The sequence below is a fragment of the Cyprinus carpio genome, chromosome B1 (assembly GCF_018340385.1).
Source record: "Cyprinus carpio isolate SPL01 chromosome B1, ASM1834038v1, whole genome shotgun sequence".
Classification (NCBI taxonomy): domain Eukaryota; kingdom Metazoa; phylum Chordata; class Actinopteri; order Cypriniformes; family Cyprinidae; genus Cyprinus; species Cyprinus carpio.
Genome location: NC_056597.1, coordinates 30515518 through 30531497, shown reverse-complemented (window position 1 = coordinate 30531497; position 15980 = coordinate 30515518). Strand labels below are relative to the sequence as shown.

Genomic DNA, 15980 nt, shown 5'->3' with positions numbered 1-15980 from the left:
ATTATTGTGACAGATGTTGTGTGATCATTTTTGCATCACAAGTTTCATAATCATTTGAAAAATTGTGAAAAAACTTTGGACATTTTTTTCAGAATCTATTTTGGTAGGTCAGGACATCTCTGCACTATGCAGAAATATTGGAAATATTTGGATATTGCAGTCAACCTTATTATGATTTTGACAGTTTTTCAGTATGCTGCCCTGACTTGTAGTAAACCTACTTCAATAGATGTTTTTTTTTTTTTTTTAATAAAAGGCTTTGCTATTTTTACTATGTATAAATCAGTAGTGAATTCATTTTTTCACAAATCTGCATTACTAGCGGCCTTTTCTGCTCTCACCAGACTGACGATACAGCTGAAATTTTCGCTGTTTGATGCCCAAATGTAGCCCCTCGATGGTCCTCTGCAGGTCATTTTGGATTGTTGCTCCTTTGGACGACAACTAACAAATTGATTAATGCCAATTTCAGTTTACAATCAGCCTCTTTTCAGATCCCCTGTACAAGAGCTGAGCCTATGATTCTTAAAATATCCCATCAAATAATTTTTTTCAAAGTACCTGAGGTCCACTGCTGAACAGCAGACACCCACTGCTGGAATGTGTCTTGCTGTAGAGATAACTCAGCTGTGAGTTTCTCCAGGTCCTTTATTGCCTCTGCAATCCTTTGTACAGTCTGTCCAAAATAAATATCCTTGTTAACAAATGCTGAGAATTTAAAAACAAAAATGTTATTATACATATTTTCCTAGTTGTACCTTGATGTATCTTTTGGCCAGTGTCCTGTCAAGGTTTTCTGCCTTTCGCTTGTTCCAGCCACTTGCCTGGATTGTTAGCATGTCTGTGCGAACGACACACAATGTATGTGCAGTAATTCAGGTTCACAGTGAGGACCACAGGTCAGATACTACATTGATCATTCTCTAATATTGTCACATAAACCTGGAAATAATCATATACTTAATTAACGTGTCAGAAGTTAAATTATTATTTAAGAGAATCCTGATCAGTGTAAAAGTGCTGACTAGACAGTTGTTTTCTAAGGGAGCACCTATGCATGGAACTCTAAAATGCAAAGGCCGAGCATCAGTGTTCAAACCACTTGGTCTCAGTTTGGACACAACTTTACATGAAAAATGCTTACCGGCTTTTGACATGTACTTGGAACATATGGCTGCTCGAGAGAGGAAGCTGTTAACCTGTTCAACCTCCTCCCCGATTGTTGTTCCAGCTCCTTCTTGATTGCGCCCCCCCCATTTTAACTGTAACACATTTAAATGAATGTTATAATTTGGAAAACAACAAGTAGGGGCAGAGGACAGACAATCATAATGTGTGGTGCAAATGGTAAGTAATACATCTAATTGTCATTATTACCTCACACATCCATGAATGCGCTTTTGCATGCATGATGGAGAGAAATGGGCGCATGTTCAGCAAGTCCTCCAACTCTGGACAGTGGTCCACAACTTTCTGCAGATATGGCCAATATTTGCAGACCACATCAGAGCAAAAAAACTGGACGGTCTGTGAAGCTAGCTGTTTCTGGAGATATAATGGGTATGCAAATATTTCTCCACGGAACATATTCAGTCCCTTCAGCAAAACCCCATGACGGCAGACAGCAACTTCAACACCTTCCTCGTCTAGTTTGCTTCCAGACTTGTTGGCAGACTCTCGTGCTGCAGTCCACTGACCCGCACCACATCTCCCTTTCCCTGGATTCTTAAACAGATGAGGGCAAATACAGACATTTACACAGTTACATTTTACAAAATAAGCCGTAAATCATGGTATTATGGCATTTGATGCAAACCAAATAATGTTTAAATTTTGGGGAAAAAACTGGCAAGCATTCATACAAATTTTTAATTGTGGTGTTACACATGAAGAAATATAAATTTAGCTCACATGTCCAGTTGTTCCATGGATGTAATCAACAAAGGAGGACACCTCAGCATCATTGGCCAAAAAGACTCCATCAAAAAAAAACCCATCAGGCCTTGAAAGAAATATATAGATGTGGGTTAAATTTAGTGTATAAAAGTAATTTGTGGCTCACTAGCATTTCATTGTACATGAATGTTACACACCCTGGTTGGCTTTTGAAACGATATAATTTGCGGTTCCCATCCACTGCAATTGCCAACATGGAGGGTGTGCATGCAGGGCACTGAAAATGCTGGACCTGAGACAGCTTGTCTACCTCAAATTTGGCATAGGCCCATTCGAGGAAGGCCCTCTGCATTGTGTCCCCACAGATCTTACCACTCTTAGAGCAAAAGTGAAAAAACAAAACAGTTTTGAAGGTTGGCTTTAGACTGTGGTCATGACGAAGAAAGGGCTCTGTCAAGAAGTATGTGCTGAAACTTTGGGGATTGCAACAACAAGTCCTAACAATGAATCTGTTATTTAAAAGGTGATCCAAACAAGATAACTAAATGATGAGTCCACTCACTCGCCCGAAGAGTTTTGTACGACATTTGAGCATGCTGACAAAAGCTTGTCTCGACATCCCTGGGGCAGTGATTTTTAGATCCTCATACGTGGTGAACAAGTCCACCAAGTACAAGGTCTCAAAATTGACAGTGGCTGGCCAGTAACCACTTTCAACCAGATCACTTATGGTCACTGGCAAAGTTTTTCCACAGGAGCAGTTTACTGATGGAAGGAAGAGGTTGTATCTTCCTGAAATTTCAGACAAAAACAATTATCTCTTGTTCACAAGAAACAAAAAACACAATATGAAGAAATAATAAAAAAAAATGTTACCATTCATTCCAATTAAAATAACTGGCTTTCCCTTGGAAAAGCTTGTTTGCCCAGTGGAGCAGTCGCAGCAGGGAGGAACGATTGGTAACATGCAATCTAAAAAGCAGAATTAGTTTACATATTAGAGTAAATGAAACCAAAAACTCAACAGAGAGGGTGTTGTTTCTATCAAACACAACTTCATCCAGCATGTTTGTTGGAGTAAACCAGGATTTGTGTAAAATGTAAAACAGCCTATATAACCTGAGACTTATAAAACTACCTTTTTCATGATAGGAGAATTTCCCTCCCATGTGCTGAACAAAAGTGGATGGCGGCAGGTGTCTGAAGAACCCCTCCACCATGGATGCTCTGTTATGAAGCACCAGGGCCTCATGTGTGGAAAGGTCACAGGCTGTGCAGTAGAGTGATCGCGGTAAACAGTCCCTACACATCACTACTGCAGCCTTGTGTCCACAGTGATGGCAAACCCCCTCCTTGGGCTTCTCAGATGACAACATATTGTTCACCATGAAGGGCCTCATTACTGTCCAATTCTCCAGAGAGGTAGTTTGCCTGTTCCTCCAGTCTGAGGGGAAAGGTTGTTCAGCACCACTTCCCAAGAGGTCTCGGACATCTTGAATGAGGGAGTCTGAAAATTAAAAGGGAAGAAGGCAATGTTAAATCTGGGCAATTACCACATAACAAATAAGGAAACAAGTATTAAGGGAAAAAAACCAAAATTTTCGATGATCACAGTGTCTTCAGTTGTGCTGGTAGACGGAGCACAGGACACGCTTTTAATGCTTGCTGAAGAAACTGCAAAAATATAAATACTAATTTAGAACTTGCTCAATGAATAATGAATGCAACTAATGATGAAGAAAAAAACAAACAAAAAAAACCAACCAGTAGCTGAATCTCGCTTTCGTTTCTCTCCAGCTCTACATCTTTTTGGCAGAGGATGACCATCTTTGTCCTCATCGAGCCAAACACACAGCTTTGTGGATTGTTTTGACCCTCCTTTAGTTTGTCCATGCTGATCCACCTAAATAAACAATTAAGCCAAATAATAAACCACCACCCACCAAGGTTATAACCACCTATAAACATCTCATTATAAAACCAATGTTATAATATTACATTGTAAAAATTCAGTCTAACGGTTGTGGCCCTGTCTAGAAAACCCGTTCTACATTGAAAAATAGAAAAGAAAGTTAAACGTTTTGACAGAATATTGAATTAAACTCTCACTGGCTCTAATGTGTGAACTCAGCTCAGCTCAGCACTATAGCTTGCATTTGAATAAAGACATTGAACCAGGTACTGTATAGTTGCACTTTGTTTGGAGTGTTGCAGTTTTGCACCTTGATACTTCTTCCCTGCTATACCTCAGAGCCTATTATGGTCTTAGACCTTATAATTAGCATGTAATTAGTATGCTTTTTCCACCAATGAGATAATGTTATTTACCTTGCACTCATCCAGGAACGCATCAACCAGGAATATGGCATCCTCGGGGTCAAGGTGATTCATTTTCAGCTTGGTCAAGTTATTTTTCCACGCTTCCTTTTCCTCCTTGTTTACCTTTTCCTGCTTATTTTCCCTCGTTTTCTTTTTCTTCTTCTTCTTCTTCTTCTTCTTCTTCTTCTTCTTCTTCTTCTTCTTCTTGGTTTCTGTTTACATTTTTATGCTTGTTTTTAGTAGCGTCCATAGCAACCAAAACGTTGCAATTTCACGTTATTCTGGCGAGATCTGAAAAATCTTCGCAACAACGAGCAAGCGAGTGATTATGTACATTCATTGAGTGAATATTATGAAAATAAAATATATATTTCTCGCTAGAAATGTAAACAAAACTTATTTTTATGCAGAAACTAACTCAAAATATTGATTTTTTTTCACTAAAAATGAGAGAAATGTCCGCCATGTTTTTTGTTCTCACGGTCGGAATCTTGAAAGTCACGTGACTTGGACGCAAAACAATAGGAAAAGAATAGGCAAAAAAAAACGTAACAGTCATACAGTTCAAGGGCCATTATTGTAACCCCTCTACGTTTTGCACTTTGGACCAACGTAGTCAGGGTACGTTTTTATATGAGACTGGGTTGTTATTTGTGAACGTAGCGTTTGAGGAAGGCTTTAAGACCAAGCGGAGTCCTCCATCAGCTGCTCCCGCTACACAGCGCGCAGGACTCGCGCTAACTGCACTCAGCTTCAAAGTCCACAAGTTTTGATTTAACTAAATCAGTTTGAGCGAATACAACTTATTGATCATGAGCCCAGCATTTAGCAAGACAGAAAAACATTCAGTCTACCTGAAGGAAGCTGTATTTCATTGTAAGTTAATGCTGTTAAATAGAGAGTTAGAGTTAGAGTTAGAGAGAGAGAGAGAGAGAGAGAGAGAGAGAGAGAGAGAGGTATTTCATTGTAAGTTAATGCTGCTTGGAGCTCATTATATTGAAGTACAAATTCAAACACCACAAGTAAACTGTCAGTGTTCTTTTATTGAAAAGTATGCATTTTGTTTATTCACAGGCTATATGGGTGAAATAATATTTTAGTTAAAAATTTTAAGTGCCCATTGTTTAAAAAAATGCTTTATTGGCTAACGTTTCATAGACCTTCAGTTGTTATGCTTTAAAATCCCATAACATTTGTAATTTCAAAGTATTTTCACCTCCTAAATCACTAACCTTTAAAGTCACAATTCTATAATGGTCAAAATTTACTCAGGCCGATGGCACTTTTAAATACATGTTTTTTTTTGTTGTTTTTTTTTTTTTAGAATAATTGTAGCCTACATAAATAGGTGAAGCAAAACAAATATGAATAATATTTGGATCGTCCCTTATTTTTTCCTTTATTTTCTTAAAGAATAAACACTTATTTTCTACAAGAATAAACATGATAACATATTATTAATTCATAGAAATAATTTAAGCAATTAAAACCTGATAACATATTATTAATTCATAGAAATAATTTAAGCAATTAAAACCTTTTTTAAAAAACTTGAACTTCAATACTATTAAACCTGACTTTAAAATCTCAAGGAGTTTATAAGTTAAAAAGGGTAAAATGTCACAGTGCATGTTAAATAGCCTAAATGAACTTGTGTTAACAATATAATTAGAATTAACAATATAATTCGATTTTTTTTTTTTAAATGAACAATTCCTGTATAAAATGGGACAGCAACCTTTATATCAAACATTTTTAAATCGTCTACAGCTGAGCAACGCGCGAGGCAGGTTGAGCGTGCGAAATGAATGTGCTGCACAAAGTCATTTTCAGATGCAATGAAAAAAAAAATATATAAAAAACCCTGGATAGCCTAGATTAGGCCCAGACTCTGTTCCTAAGTATATAATAATTATAATTACCCCACAGTAACAAATTTTAAAACGATTAATCGCCTATTTTCGTTTGCTGCATGTTATTTTTATTTGCATGTTATTTTATTTATTTATTATTATTTTTTTAAAACAGGCTAAAAAATAAATTAAGTTTGTGAGAGGAAAAAAAATATATAAGTCATGTATAAGTTGCATTTTATTACATTCAGAAATAATAACGGTAATAATGTTATAATGTGCCAACAGGATATTTTTAGCTCTCTTCACTTTACAACAAATACTTTACATTTAACAAATTTATCAGAACAGAACAATAATTACAAATATATAATTCTAATGGATAAATAAAATTGCAGTATATAATAATATAGGCTTAGCTATAAACAAACAAAAATAAAAATAAATGAATAATAATTTAAATCGAACCATAAGGTAAGGTTGGGCTCTCATTCGGGAGAAATCCTAATGTTTCCATATTCGTGATGCTGCCTATTTCAAGCTTAACTATTATTCATTAGGAAAAATAGGCTTTGTAGTTCACGCGTGTTTCAATAAAGACAGAAAATTAAAAAAAAAAAAATCATATTTAACAAAAATATGCCAAAGTGGACCGCTGCTTGCGCCGAATGGCACGGTGAACGACTACTGTTTCCAATGAATGTGCGCGAGGCACCAGCGCGATCACAATACAAAATCTTTGGTCACACAGTAAAGGCATAATTCAAAAATGCAAAGTGTTAGCAGTTTGAAACATCAAGAATGATAACAGAATTAATAATAATTATTGCAAAATGCTGGACCGTTCTCATTTCTACACTGTAAAACCCGACAAGTAACTTAACTCAAACCGTTTGAGTAAACAGATATCCTTAAAAACCTGACAAGTTAGGTTTACTCAAACCGTTTGAGGAAACCGATTGGCTTAAACCATTTAAGTTTTAAAACTAATAGTTATGAGTACTCTGAACTTAATTCAGTTGAGTTCACTGAAAGAAGATATACATTGCAATTATGTAATTAAGTGATTAATTGAGTGATAATTGTGAATTAGTGATGAACAGTTGCTGTTAACAAACAGAATCACTGAAGAAAAGAGAAACACAAGAACTACAACTGACTTTAGACACAGCCTTAGATAAAATAAACTGAAATAAAATACATTAAATCTCTCAAGATCTGATTAAACAACCCCACAAAACAGCATCACCAGCTCCACTTATTAATAACCAGACTGACTTTATTTCTGTCAGACATCTACAAAAGATCTGATTGAGAATTAACTAAGGTTTAGATATTGATTTATGTTTTCATTTGAAGTAACCATGTTAGAGATCAGTGTTTGCTTTAGTTGGGCTCTTGACCCTTGTTTTCTGTCTTACTTTTTTGTTGTAACTCAAAAGCCCAGAGAAAATATCATCAGGTGTTACACACACACACACACACACACACACACACACACACACACACACACACACACTCACACTCTTAGAAGCTGCTTTTATCCAAAGCAACTTACAGTTCATTCAGGTTACATTTTTTTTATCTAACCTGTACCTAGATGTTGGTTGTTATACTGTTTATTGGTGATGATAATCATTGATTATTGAACTGTTCGGAGTCTAATCTCTGATGAAGTAAGTGTTGTGTATTTAGTTGGATTGATTACAGTAAAAGAGATTCTAAGAGCCAGCGGTTCTGTGATAATCAGTTAATATAAAGAAGTTTACAAACAGTTTGGTTTTCTGTGGTGTCACTTAGTCACACACAGACATCAATAATCAGCATATGAACCTCAACAATGGTGACCATAAAAAAAAAAAATGCAGCAGAGCATGCTGGGAGCCATGGATGAGTTTTTGTACTACAATAGTACCCAGCATGCATTGCAGCATGTTTTTGTTTTTTTCTTGTAACCATTGTTGAGGTTCATATTCTGATTATTGATGTCTGTGTGTGACTAATTGACACCATAGAAGACCAAACTGTTTGGAAAGTCCTTTATATTAACTGATTATGAAAACACCACTGACTTTTTGAATGGCTTTCATTGTATTCAACTGAACTAACTATAGAACATCTATTTAGTAAGATTTTGAACTCTGAACAGCTCCGTAATTGATGATTATCATCACCAATATGCTGTACAACAACCAGTACCTGATCATATTTTCTCTGGGTTTTTTTGAGTTATAACAAACATGTTTCAAAAACACATGGTTACAACAACCAGAAAAAAAATAATCTAAGACAGAAATCAAGGATCAAGAGCCCAACTAAAGCAAACAGTGATCTCTAACATGGTTACTTCAAATGAAACAATAAATCAACATCTAAACCTTAGTTAATTCTCAATCAGATCTTCTGTAGACGTCTGACAGAAATAAAGTCAGTCTGGTTATTAATAAGTGGAGCTGGTGATGCTGTTTGTTAACAGCAGCTGTTCATCACTAAAGCTCAATCAGGCACTTAATTAATCACTTGATTACATAATTGCAAAGTTTTAAAACTTAAATGGTTTAAGTAAAGGCAATCTGTTTACTCAAACGGTTTGAGTTACTGTGACTTGTCAGGTTTTACAGTGTAACAAATTACCCAGTAGTTATTTTTTTGAGCGTGGGTGCAATTGAAAGAAAATTACTGATGTAAGGGATACAATTACAGATTGAACTATCTTCTGAAAAATATTATGTGATATTATATTTCTACAATGTTTTTTTTTTTTAATTCAAATTCCAGTTTTTCTTCCAGTTCAACCTATAATGGTCTAATTAACATTATACCATGCTACCATCCTGTTTTTTGATATTTTGAATGTGAAGCAAAACTCAAATAAGAATAGACAAAACACCAATAATAAACAATTCTGTACTTTATTTAACGATCACCTTGATCACCGTTATCTTGCTGTTAACAGGATAAAGCAAAGAAAAAAGGAAGAAATAATTATGTTAGTGACTTTACTTTTCGTCTTCAATTGCATTAAAAAAAACTCCTCATTTATAAGTCTCTTTGGATAAAAGTGTCCGCTATATGAATAAATGTAAAATGTAATGTAAATGCAAAAGGTAAAATAATTACTTTCTGGTAGGCGAATGTTGCTTCTTTTCTCATTCGTTTTGCAATCGCCCTGTCAAATTCCTCAACTTCACTAAAATAAAGGATGAATGCCATTGTCAAAAATATTGTGTAATAATAAATTATATTTTTCAGTCAATTTCAGTCAATACAAATTAAAACAAGGAACCCAAAAAAAGGCCAAATGACACATTCTAGCTCACATGTTAATACCATAGACTGGTTAGTACATAGTGAAGGCATAGTAAATTTGATTATTAGGCAATTGTATGAGTTGTAAATGGCTGGCAACAACTTCATATCACAGTTAAATTAATATTGATCCATTTTAATACTTACGTTTTATAAGAACTAATTTAAGTAGTCTACATACATTATATAAAGTAAAATAATTACTCCAGAATTAATTAATTCAATTTATAGTTTTAGGAGAAAAAGGTCTGATAATTTAAAAAAAAGGTAAAACGGTAAATCTGATTAAACAATTAATGATGGCATTCTTTGATATTAACACACTTAATGTATTGAATTGGTCTACTTTAATGTCAACTAATTTTAGTGAAATTTTTACAATGGCTTGTCTAAAAAAAAGTCCAAGGTTAAAGGCTAACGTTAGCTATCAAAATATTTTTTATTTTATATAAAAAAACATACATTAATGGCTCAAATTTTGTTACAAACTATCTTTACAAATATTAAATAGACTATTTGGTGTATTGATGAGCTATAAAGTAGTTTGATTAAAAAAGAAAATATTGAATAAAATTGACGATACTCATGTTTCTTCACGTGTTTATCCTTGTGTTTATCCGATCCAATTTGATTGGAGGCGCGGTCTCGAAAAACGAGGGGTCTGAGAATGCGGGACCATGGGTGCGGGACTGTAGATGCAGCAGGCTCCGAGTCTGCATGTCTTGCAATACAATGGTTTAATTCACAGGTAACCATGGATTATCCTTTACACATTTTAAATACTATATGTCGTGTTTCTGGTGGGTGTTTCTGGACAGTGGTGTGTTTTAATGGCATGGGTGAATGTCAATAAAAAGTTATTACTTCATTAGACGACATAACATTTTCTAGATGTTTAGTTTTTGTGTTGAGTTTAATTTTCATTCAGACTGTGTGCTCTCCCTGCTGAAAAAAAACAAAAACAATAGACATCATTACAAAATCTGTAATGGTTTTACTGGTTATAATGGGACTTGTATTTATATTAATGTAAACTGTAATGGTTCCTGTGGGACTCTACTGGTAATTAGTCGTCTTCAGTTGGTGGCTTGTTAAAACCAATAAATCCTAATGGAATATGTCCCAAAACACACTACAGAAAAACATTTTTTAATGGTTTTAATGGTTAAAAGTCTTTCGGATGAGACGTTAAATTGAGGTCCTGATTCTCTGTTGTCATTAAAAATCCCAGGATGTCCTTAGAGTAGCAGTGTAACCCAGGCATCCTGGCCAAATTCTCCCATTGGCCTCTGACCATCATGGCCTCCTAACCATCCCCATATCTGCTGATTAGCTTCATCACTCTGTCTCCTCTCCACCAATTTGGTTGTTAAGTGATGATGTAAAAAGCGCTGTTTCCGGGTCCAAGCCTCAACTAGCTTCACTTGAGAATACGACCTCAGCAGCCGTTTATGAGCACTGTTTATTCATATTAAACATTTAAGCTAAATGTTTTCAAACGTACAGTGTACACTACAGTCTCCATGCTCACAGCATCCCAAACAAAAATATTTTTTATATTTATTTATTTTTATTTTTATTTTCATTGTCTGGCTATCTGGGATTTCGGTGTGGAGTTAAAGATTAGGATTATTAATTTTTTGGTAGTATTATATCACATTGTGAGTGTATATTAGCACCTTTTGTTGTTTTCTCGTGGTATCTGATAGAGCATTTGGACACGGAAGAGGTGACACGTGACATCAGACTTAACAAACGAATAAGCTGGTGTGTGTGGTGGTTCTGGTGCAATATGGCTGCCGTCACATCATCCTGGTGGATGCTGCACACTGGTGGTGGTTGAGGAGATTCCCCCTTCTATGTAAAGCGCTTTGAGCGCCCAGAAAAGCGCTATATAAATGTAAAGAATTATTATTATGGTTTGTGATGGTATTTGTAGTGGAAACCAATAACATTTTCTTTGACGGGTCAAAGATTTAAAATTTTTTTTTTTTTTTTTTTTTTTTTGTCACCTACATCGCAGCTGCTCTAGAGCAGGCTCACTGAGAAGCACCCGGCTGCAGCCTACAGATCGAGGCGGGGCTGCACGTGTTGCCCCGCCCCATACCTACCCATGCCATGCAGTTGTAGGATGTTAGTTGCTAACCTGTTAGCAACTTAGTTGGTTGGCAATGGGAAATTGCATTGCAACCAACAAAGTTGCTAACTTAGTTAGCAACTATGGTTTTGGGTACCGCACCCCTGATTGGTTCGATCATCTTTCATAGACATACGTGACAGGAAATGTGTGTGTAGTTGGTGTAGGACGGAGCATGTTGTTTAAAAAGCTTAAAACGCTGTGCAGTTTTACAAAGCCTTCAATATAATGCACAGAAGAAGAAAAAAAAAAAACATTAACCTGTAACTCGCCATGTCCCTGAAATGATTGTTTTGCTAAATTAAGCTGATCTTTAGGCTAACAGACGAACAACACACTACATTTAATAAATGAATTGGGTTAATTATCCACATTGGGAGGATCAGGTCTTCAGATAGAAGAATAAATTATGAATTAAATAATTTTTGAAAATTTGATTATTTCATATCATCAGAGTATGAGAAAGGAAATGAAAAGGATGTATCAGTATTGTTTTAATTTATATAGCATGACAAGACAATTATTGTTACGTATAATTATCTGCAACAGGCTAATGTGTCTGCTGTGTGCCATTTCAATTTTTTATGAAACTTTAATTTTCTTTACTACATTGCAAAGCATAGACTTTTCCTCTCCTTCATTTTGTGACCATTATTGAGTCGAATCAGCTGGAATGATTCTGAACATTCTACGCTTAACGTGGCGTAATGCATTAAACGTTTTTTTTTTTTTTTTTTTTTTTTTTTTTTAAGACCAAAGTCAGTAAACACATTATTAATAAAGCATTCTATTCACAGACAAGCAGATGAGTCCAGAATAATAACGCAATGCGTTTAATTACGTGTTAAGCGTTTTCCTCCAATAGAAAACCATTAGCCTAAAAGAAAAACGCTTGGCGTAATGCATTAAAAAGGTTTTTTTTTTTTTTTTTTTTTTTTTTTTTTTTTCTAACTTAGTAAACATTTTTAATAAAGCATACAGACAAGCAGGTTATGGGAGGAAAATGCTTAACGCGTAATTAAACACATTGTGTTCGTATTCTGGGCTCATATCTGCTTGTCTGTGAATAGAATACTTTATTAATAATTTTGATATTTTTTAAAACACTGATTTAACGCATAAAGCCACGTACTTTCACATTAAGCACTTTAGAATGTCCCAATGATTCATTTGTGAATTCGACTGGTCCAGAAGATTAAACTTACAGCAGCTAACATCTCGTGATTCAATAAATCAGACAGTGAGTCAAGTTAACAATAAACAACTGTGCATTATAATGAAATCTTTGTAAAACTGAACAGCGTTTTTAGCTTTTTAAACAACATACTCCACCAACTACACACACATATCCTATATCATGTCTATGAAAGACGATCGAACCAATCAGAGTAGGTATGGGGCGGGGCGATACGTGCAGCCCCGCCCCAGATGCAGCTCCGCCTCAATCTGCAGGCTGCAGCCGGGTGTACTTGGTCTGCAGACGTACACGCTTGTGTACTTGGGCTCACTGCGCCACTAGCGGAAGCACGAGTGTGTTTACTGCGATGTGACACGTGACTAACTAGAAAAGAAAGTGAAAGAGTATGAAACGAAGAGACGCCATTTCAAGGGTTTAAACCTGCAAACACTACATATTTAAATCGTATTTTTTATGTGGTAAGTTAAACATTTGTTTATTTAGTAATTAAGAACTTATCATGTAAGCATGTATGTCGCCTACTCTGAACTGCTTTTTGTGTGTTACTATTCTTTACATTGGATTTAAGACCTCCATTATTCGACCAGGTAAAACAGTTTGGCCAAAATGGCCGAAACGTAGACAACTGAAGTGCGTAGCTGAATTATTTTAATATACTTTTACTATTGAAGAGGATGAAGGTCGAAAAAACATGGAGACAGAAAAATGCGAGTGCCATAAATATTTTACTTTAAACTGTAAATCCTAATTGTTGCAGATTTGTAATATATTTCCAGTAGGATATAAGACTTATAACGCGTTCAGAACATTCTCTTGTACCAACTCATCCTCAATATCTTTAACCACTAAAGATATGCTACAGTGAATTAAATGGGCTATTAAATTGGTGGTGGTTCATGTAAAGCGCGTTGAGTACGCAGAAAAGCGCTATATATGTAAATGGATTATTATTAATTATTAGTTTCTGGTGATCTGAACGAACTTATTCCCTTCGTTATTCCCTATTTGTTATAAAAACGTTCTATATATATATTCATTGTTGGTTCTGGGAAGTTCTATATATATATTCATTGTTATTAATATGAAATTTAGACACATATATATATGTGTGTGTGTGTGTGTGTGTGTGTGTGTGTGTGTGTGCAGTACAGACCAAAAGTTTGGAAACATTACTATTTTTAATGTTTTTGAAAGAAGTTTCTTCTGCTCATACAAGCCTGCAATTTATTTGATCAAAAATACAGAAAAAAAAACAGTAATATTGTGATGATATTATTACATTTAAAATAATTGTTTTTAAATTTATTATACTTTAATTATCATTATTTCTGTGATGCAGAAGCTGAAATTTTTAGGATCATTCATCACATGATCCTTCGAAAATCATTCTAATTTATGATGATTCTTTTATCAAAGTTGGAAACAGTTCTGCTGCTTAACATATTTTTCAGAACATGTGATACTTTTTTTAGGTACTTTTGATGAATTAAAAGTAAAAAAAAACAAACAAAAAAACAAAAAAAAAGCTATGTTTTTAAAATATAAATATTTTGTAATAACAATATACACTACTGGTCAGTAATTTGGGGTCAGTAATTTTTTTTCTTTTCTTTTTTGTTAAAATAAAAATCAATACTTTATTCAGCAAGGATGTTTTTAAATGATAAAAAGTGATAGCTAAAGAAAATATATTATTAAGAATATATGTACTTATTAGAATTTTTTTTTTTTTTATTTTGAATAAAATGCAGTTCTTTTTAACCTTTTATCATCAAATATATTAGACAAGCAGGAACTGTTTCCAACACGCATAATAAATCAGAATATTAGAATGATTTCTAAATCGATCCTGATGATAGACTGGATCGTACATATGTGAAACTGAAGGCGGGGAGTAATGATGCTGCAAAATTCAGCTTTGCATCACAGGAATCAAATAATTTTTTTTAATCAGTATATTCAACATAGAAAAACTATTATTTTAAGTTGTAATAATATTTCACATATCTACTGTTTTTTCTGTATTTTTGATCAAATAAATGCAGGCTTGATGAGCAGAAGAGACTTCTTTCAAAAAACATTAAAAAATAGTAATGTTTCCAAACGTTTGACCTGTACTGTTATTATTAATTTATAGTTATATAATTATATTGTATGTTATATATATATTTATACAGCAGTGTGTTTTTGGTGGTAAGTGCATAACATATTATTCATGTGATCATGTAGTTCCATAAAAATGAGTGCTATTTAGGGTGATTCTTTGTTATATGGATTACCAGTTTTTGCTGTTGTGTCATTACGTTCAGAAATAACAGTGTTTAACTGTACCCATTATCTGTGAATTCGACAAAGCTGAAAAAGCAAATGTACTACACATCTATAGGCCTATCCAAATTATGGTACAGTATTAAATAGTTAAAAAAAAAAGACTAAATACTGACCAACACAGCATCGATTCTAAGGCTGTAGCAGTTTAATGAAAATTCTCACAGAGGGCTGTAACAAACAATGCTGGTTTTCAAACATATTTTTTTTCTTTTAGTTCTTTTTTTATCTTTAATTTTATCTTTTAAAATATGTTTCCAACACTCTTTTGAAAGATTGAGAGGACTGAGAAGAGACAGAAGATGAGGACGTTTCTCTCTAAAATGATGTCAACAAGAGAAGAGAGAGGAGGACACTGCCTCTGAAAATAAGCTGTGATCAACCCACAAAATGAGTCAGCCCTCTGCCTTCAGTGAAGTCAGAAATGAACCTCTGAACCCAGTAAGACATTAACCATTTTAGCGTTTGGCAGATATTTTTAATGCCACTGTCTTAGCAACAACGATTCATGAACCTCGTCTATCGATCTATCTATCTATCTATCTTACTATCTAACTATCTATCTATCTATCATCTGCTATTCTATCTATCTCATCTGCTACTTCTTAGCCTTATGATTTATTTAACCTCATGTTCTTATTTAATATCATGTCTCAATGAAATACTGACAATGTTCTCTTTCAGTGAATGCTCAAAAATGCTGGCTCTCCTCTGCCTAAGGGGCAGCTTACTAGGTTCTTGAAAACAGCCGACTCTTGCTGACGTAGCTAATTCTCTCAACTCTCCGTAGCCCAACCGATGATACACTGCACGAATCCGTTATTGTTAATGCACAACATTTTGCTTATATTCCTAAACAGTTTTGTTACCCGGTGAAGTGGTTCTTCATAATGTTGTACTTTAATTCCAGCTTGTTAGCATCTACCAGTATATATGTTTT

General features: G+C 34.6%; 3 protein-coding genes across 4 annotated transcripts in view; 2 read left to right on the top strand and 1 right to left on the bottom strand.

Moving 5' to 3' along the window:
- Nucleotides 1-15980, top strand: part of LOC109062409 (NACHT, LRR and PYD domains-containing protein 3-like) — a 209735-nt gene that overhangs the window by 69520 nt on the left and 124235 nt on the right. The gene's annotated exons all lie outside the window — the stretch shown is intronic.
- LOC109104124 lies at nucleotides 1018-4387 on the bottom strand. 2 transcript variants are annotated; one of them, XR_006153865.1, is made up of 7 exons: nucleotides 4225-4387; nucleotides 3661-3799; nucleotides 3035-3570; nucleotides 2773-2868; nucleotides 1912-2688; nucleotides 1378-1725; nucleotides 1018-1262 (listed from the first exon to the last, which is right to left on the bottom strand). XR_006153865.1 is itself a non-coding variant. In XM_042717553.1 (4 exons), the coding sequence occupies exons 1-3, from the start codon at nucleotides 3294-3296 to the stop codon at nucleotides 2438-2440; spliced, it is 609 nt and encodes a 202-aa protein (XP_042573487.1). In that variant the 5' UTR covers nucleotides 3297-3409; the 3' UTR covers nucleotides 1378-1725; nucleotides 1912-2437. The 2 variants fall into 2 exon arrangements, 1 of the variants encoding a protein (XP_042573487.1); XM_042717553.1 differs by lacking the exons at nucleotides 1018-1262; nucleotides 3661-3799; nucleotides 4225-4387 and having other exon boundaries at nucleotides 3035-3409.
- LOC109080469 (NACHT, LRR and PYD domains-containing protein 12-like) overlaps nucleotides 13006-15980 on the top strand; it is a 303365-nt gene continuing 300390 nt past the window's right edge. The window contains 1 exon segment of the mRNA XM_042717471.1: nucleotides 13006-13170. The gene's annotated coding sequence lies outside the window, so the exon portion shown is untranslated.

What these genes read in the sequence shown, in the direction of transcription:
- LOC109104124 (XM_042717553.1), bottom strand. Translation starts at nt 3,296, where the DNA reads ATGAGGCCCTTCATGGTGAACAATATGTTGTCATCTGAGAAGCCCAAG. An exon ending in ATTCTCCTATCATGAAAAAG is followed by an intron (nt 2,869 to 3,034) that starts GTAGTTTTATAA and finishes TCTGCTTTTTAG; the next exon opens with ATTGCATGTTACCAATCGTT. An exon ending in TATTTTAATTGGAATGAATG is followed by an intron (nt 2,689 to 2,772) that starts GTAACATTTTTT and finishes CTGAAATTTCAG; the next exon opens with GAAGATACAACCTCTTCCTT.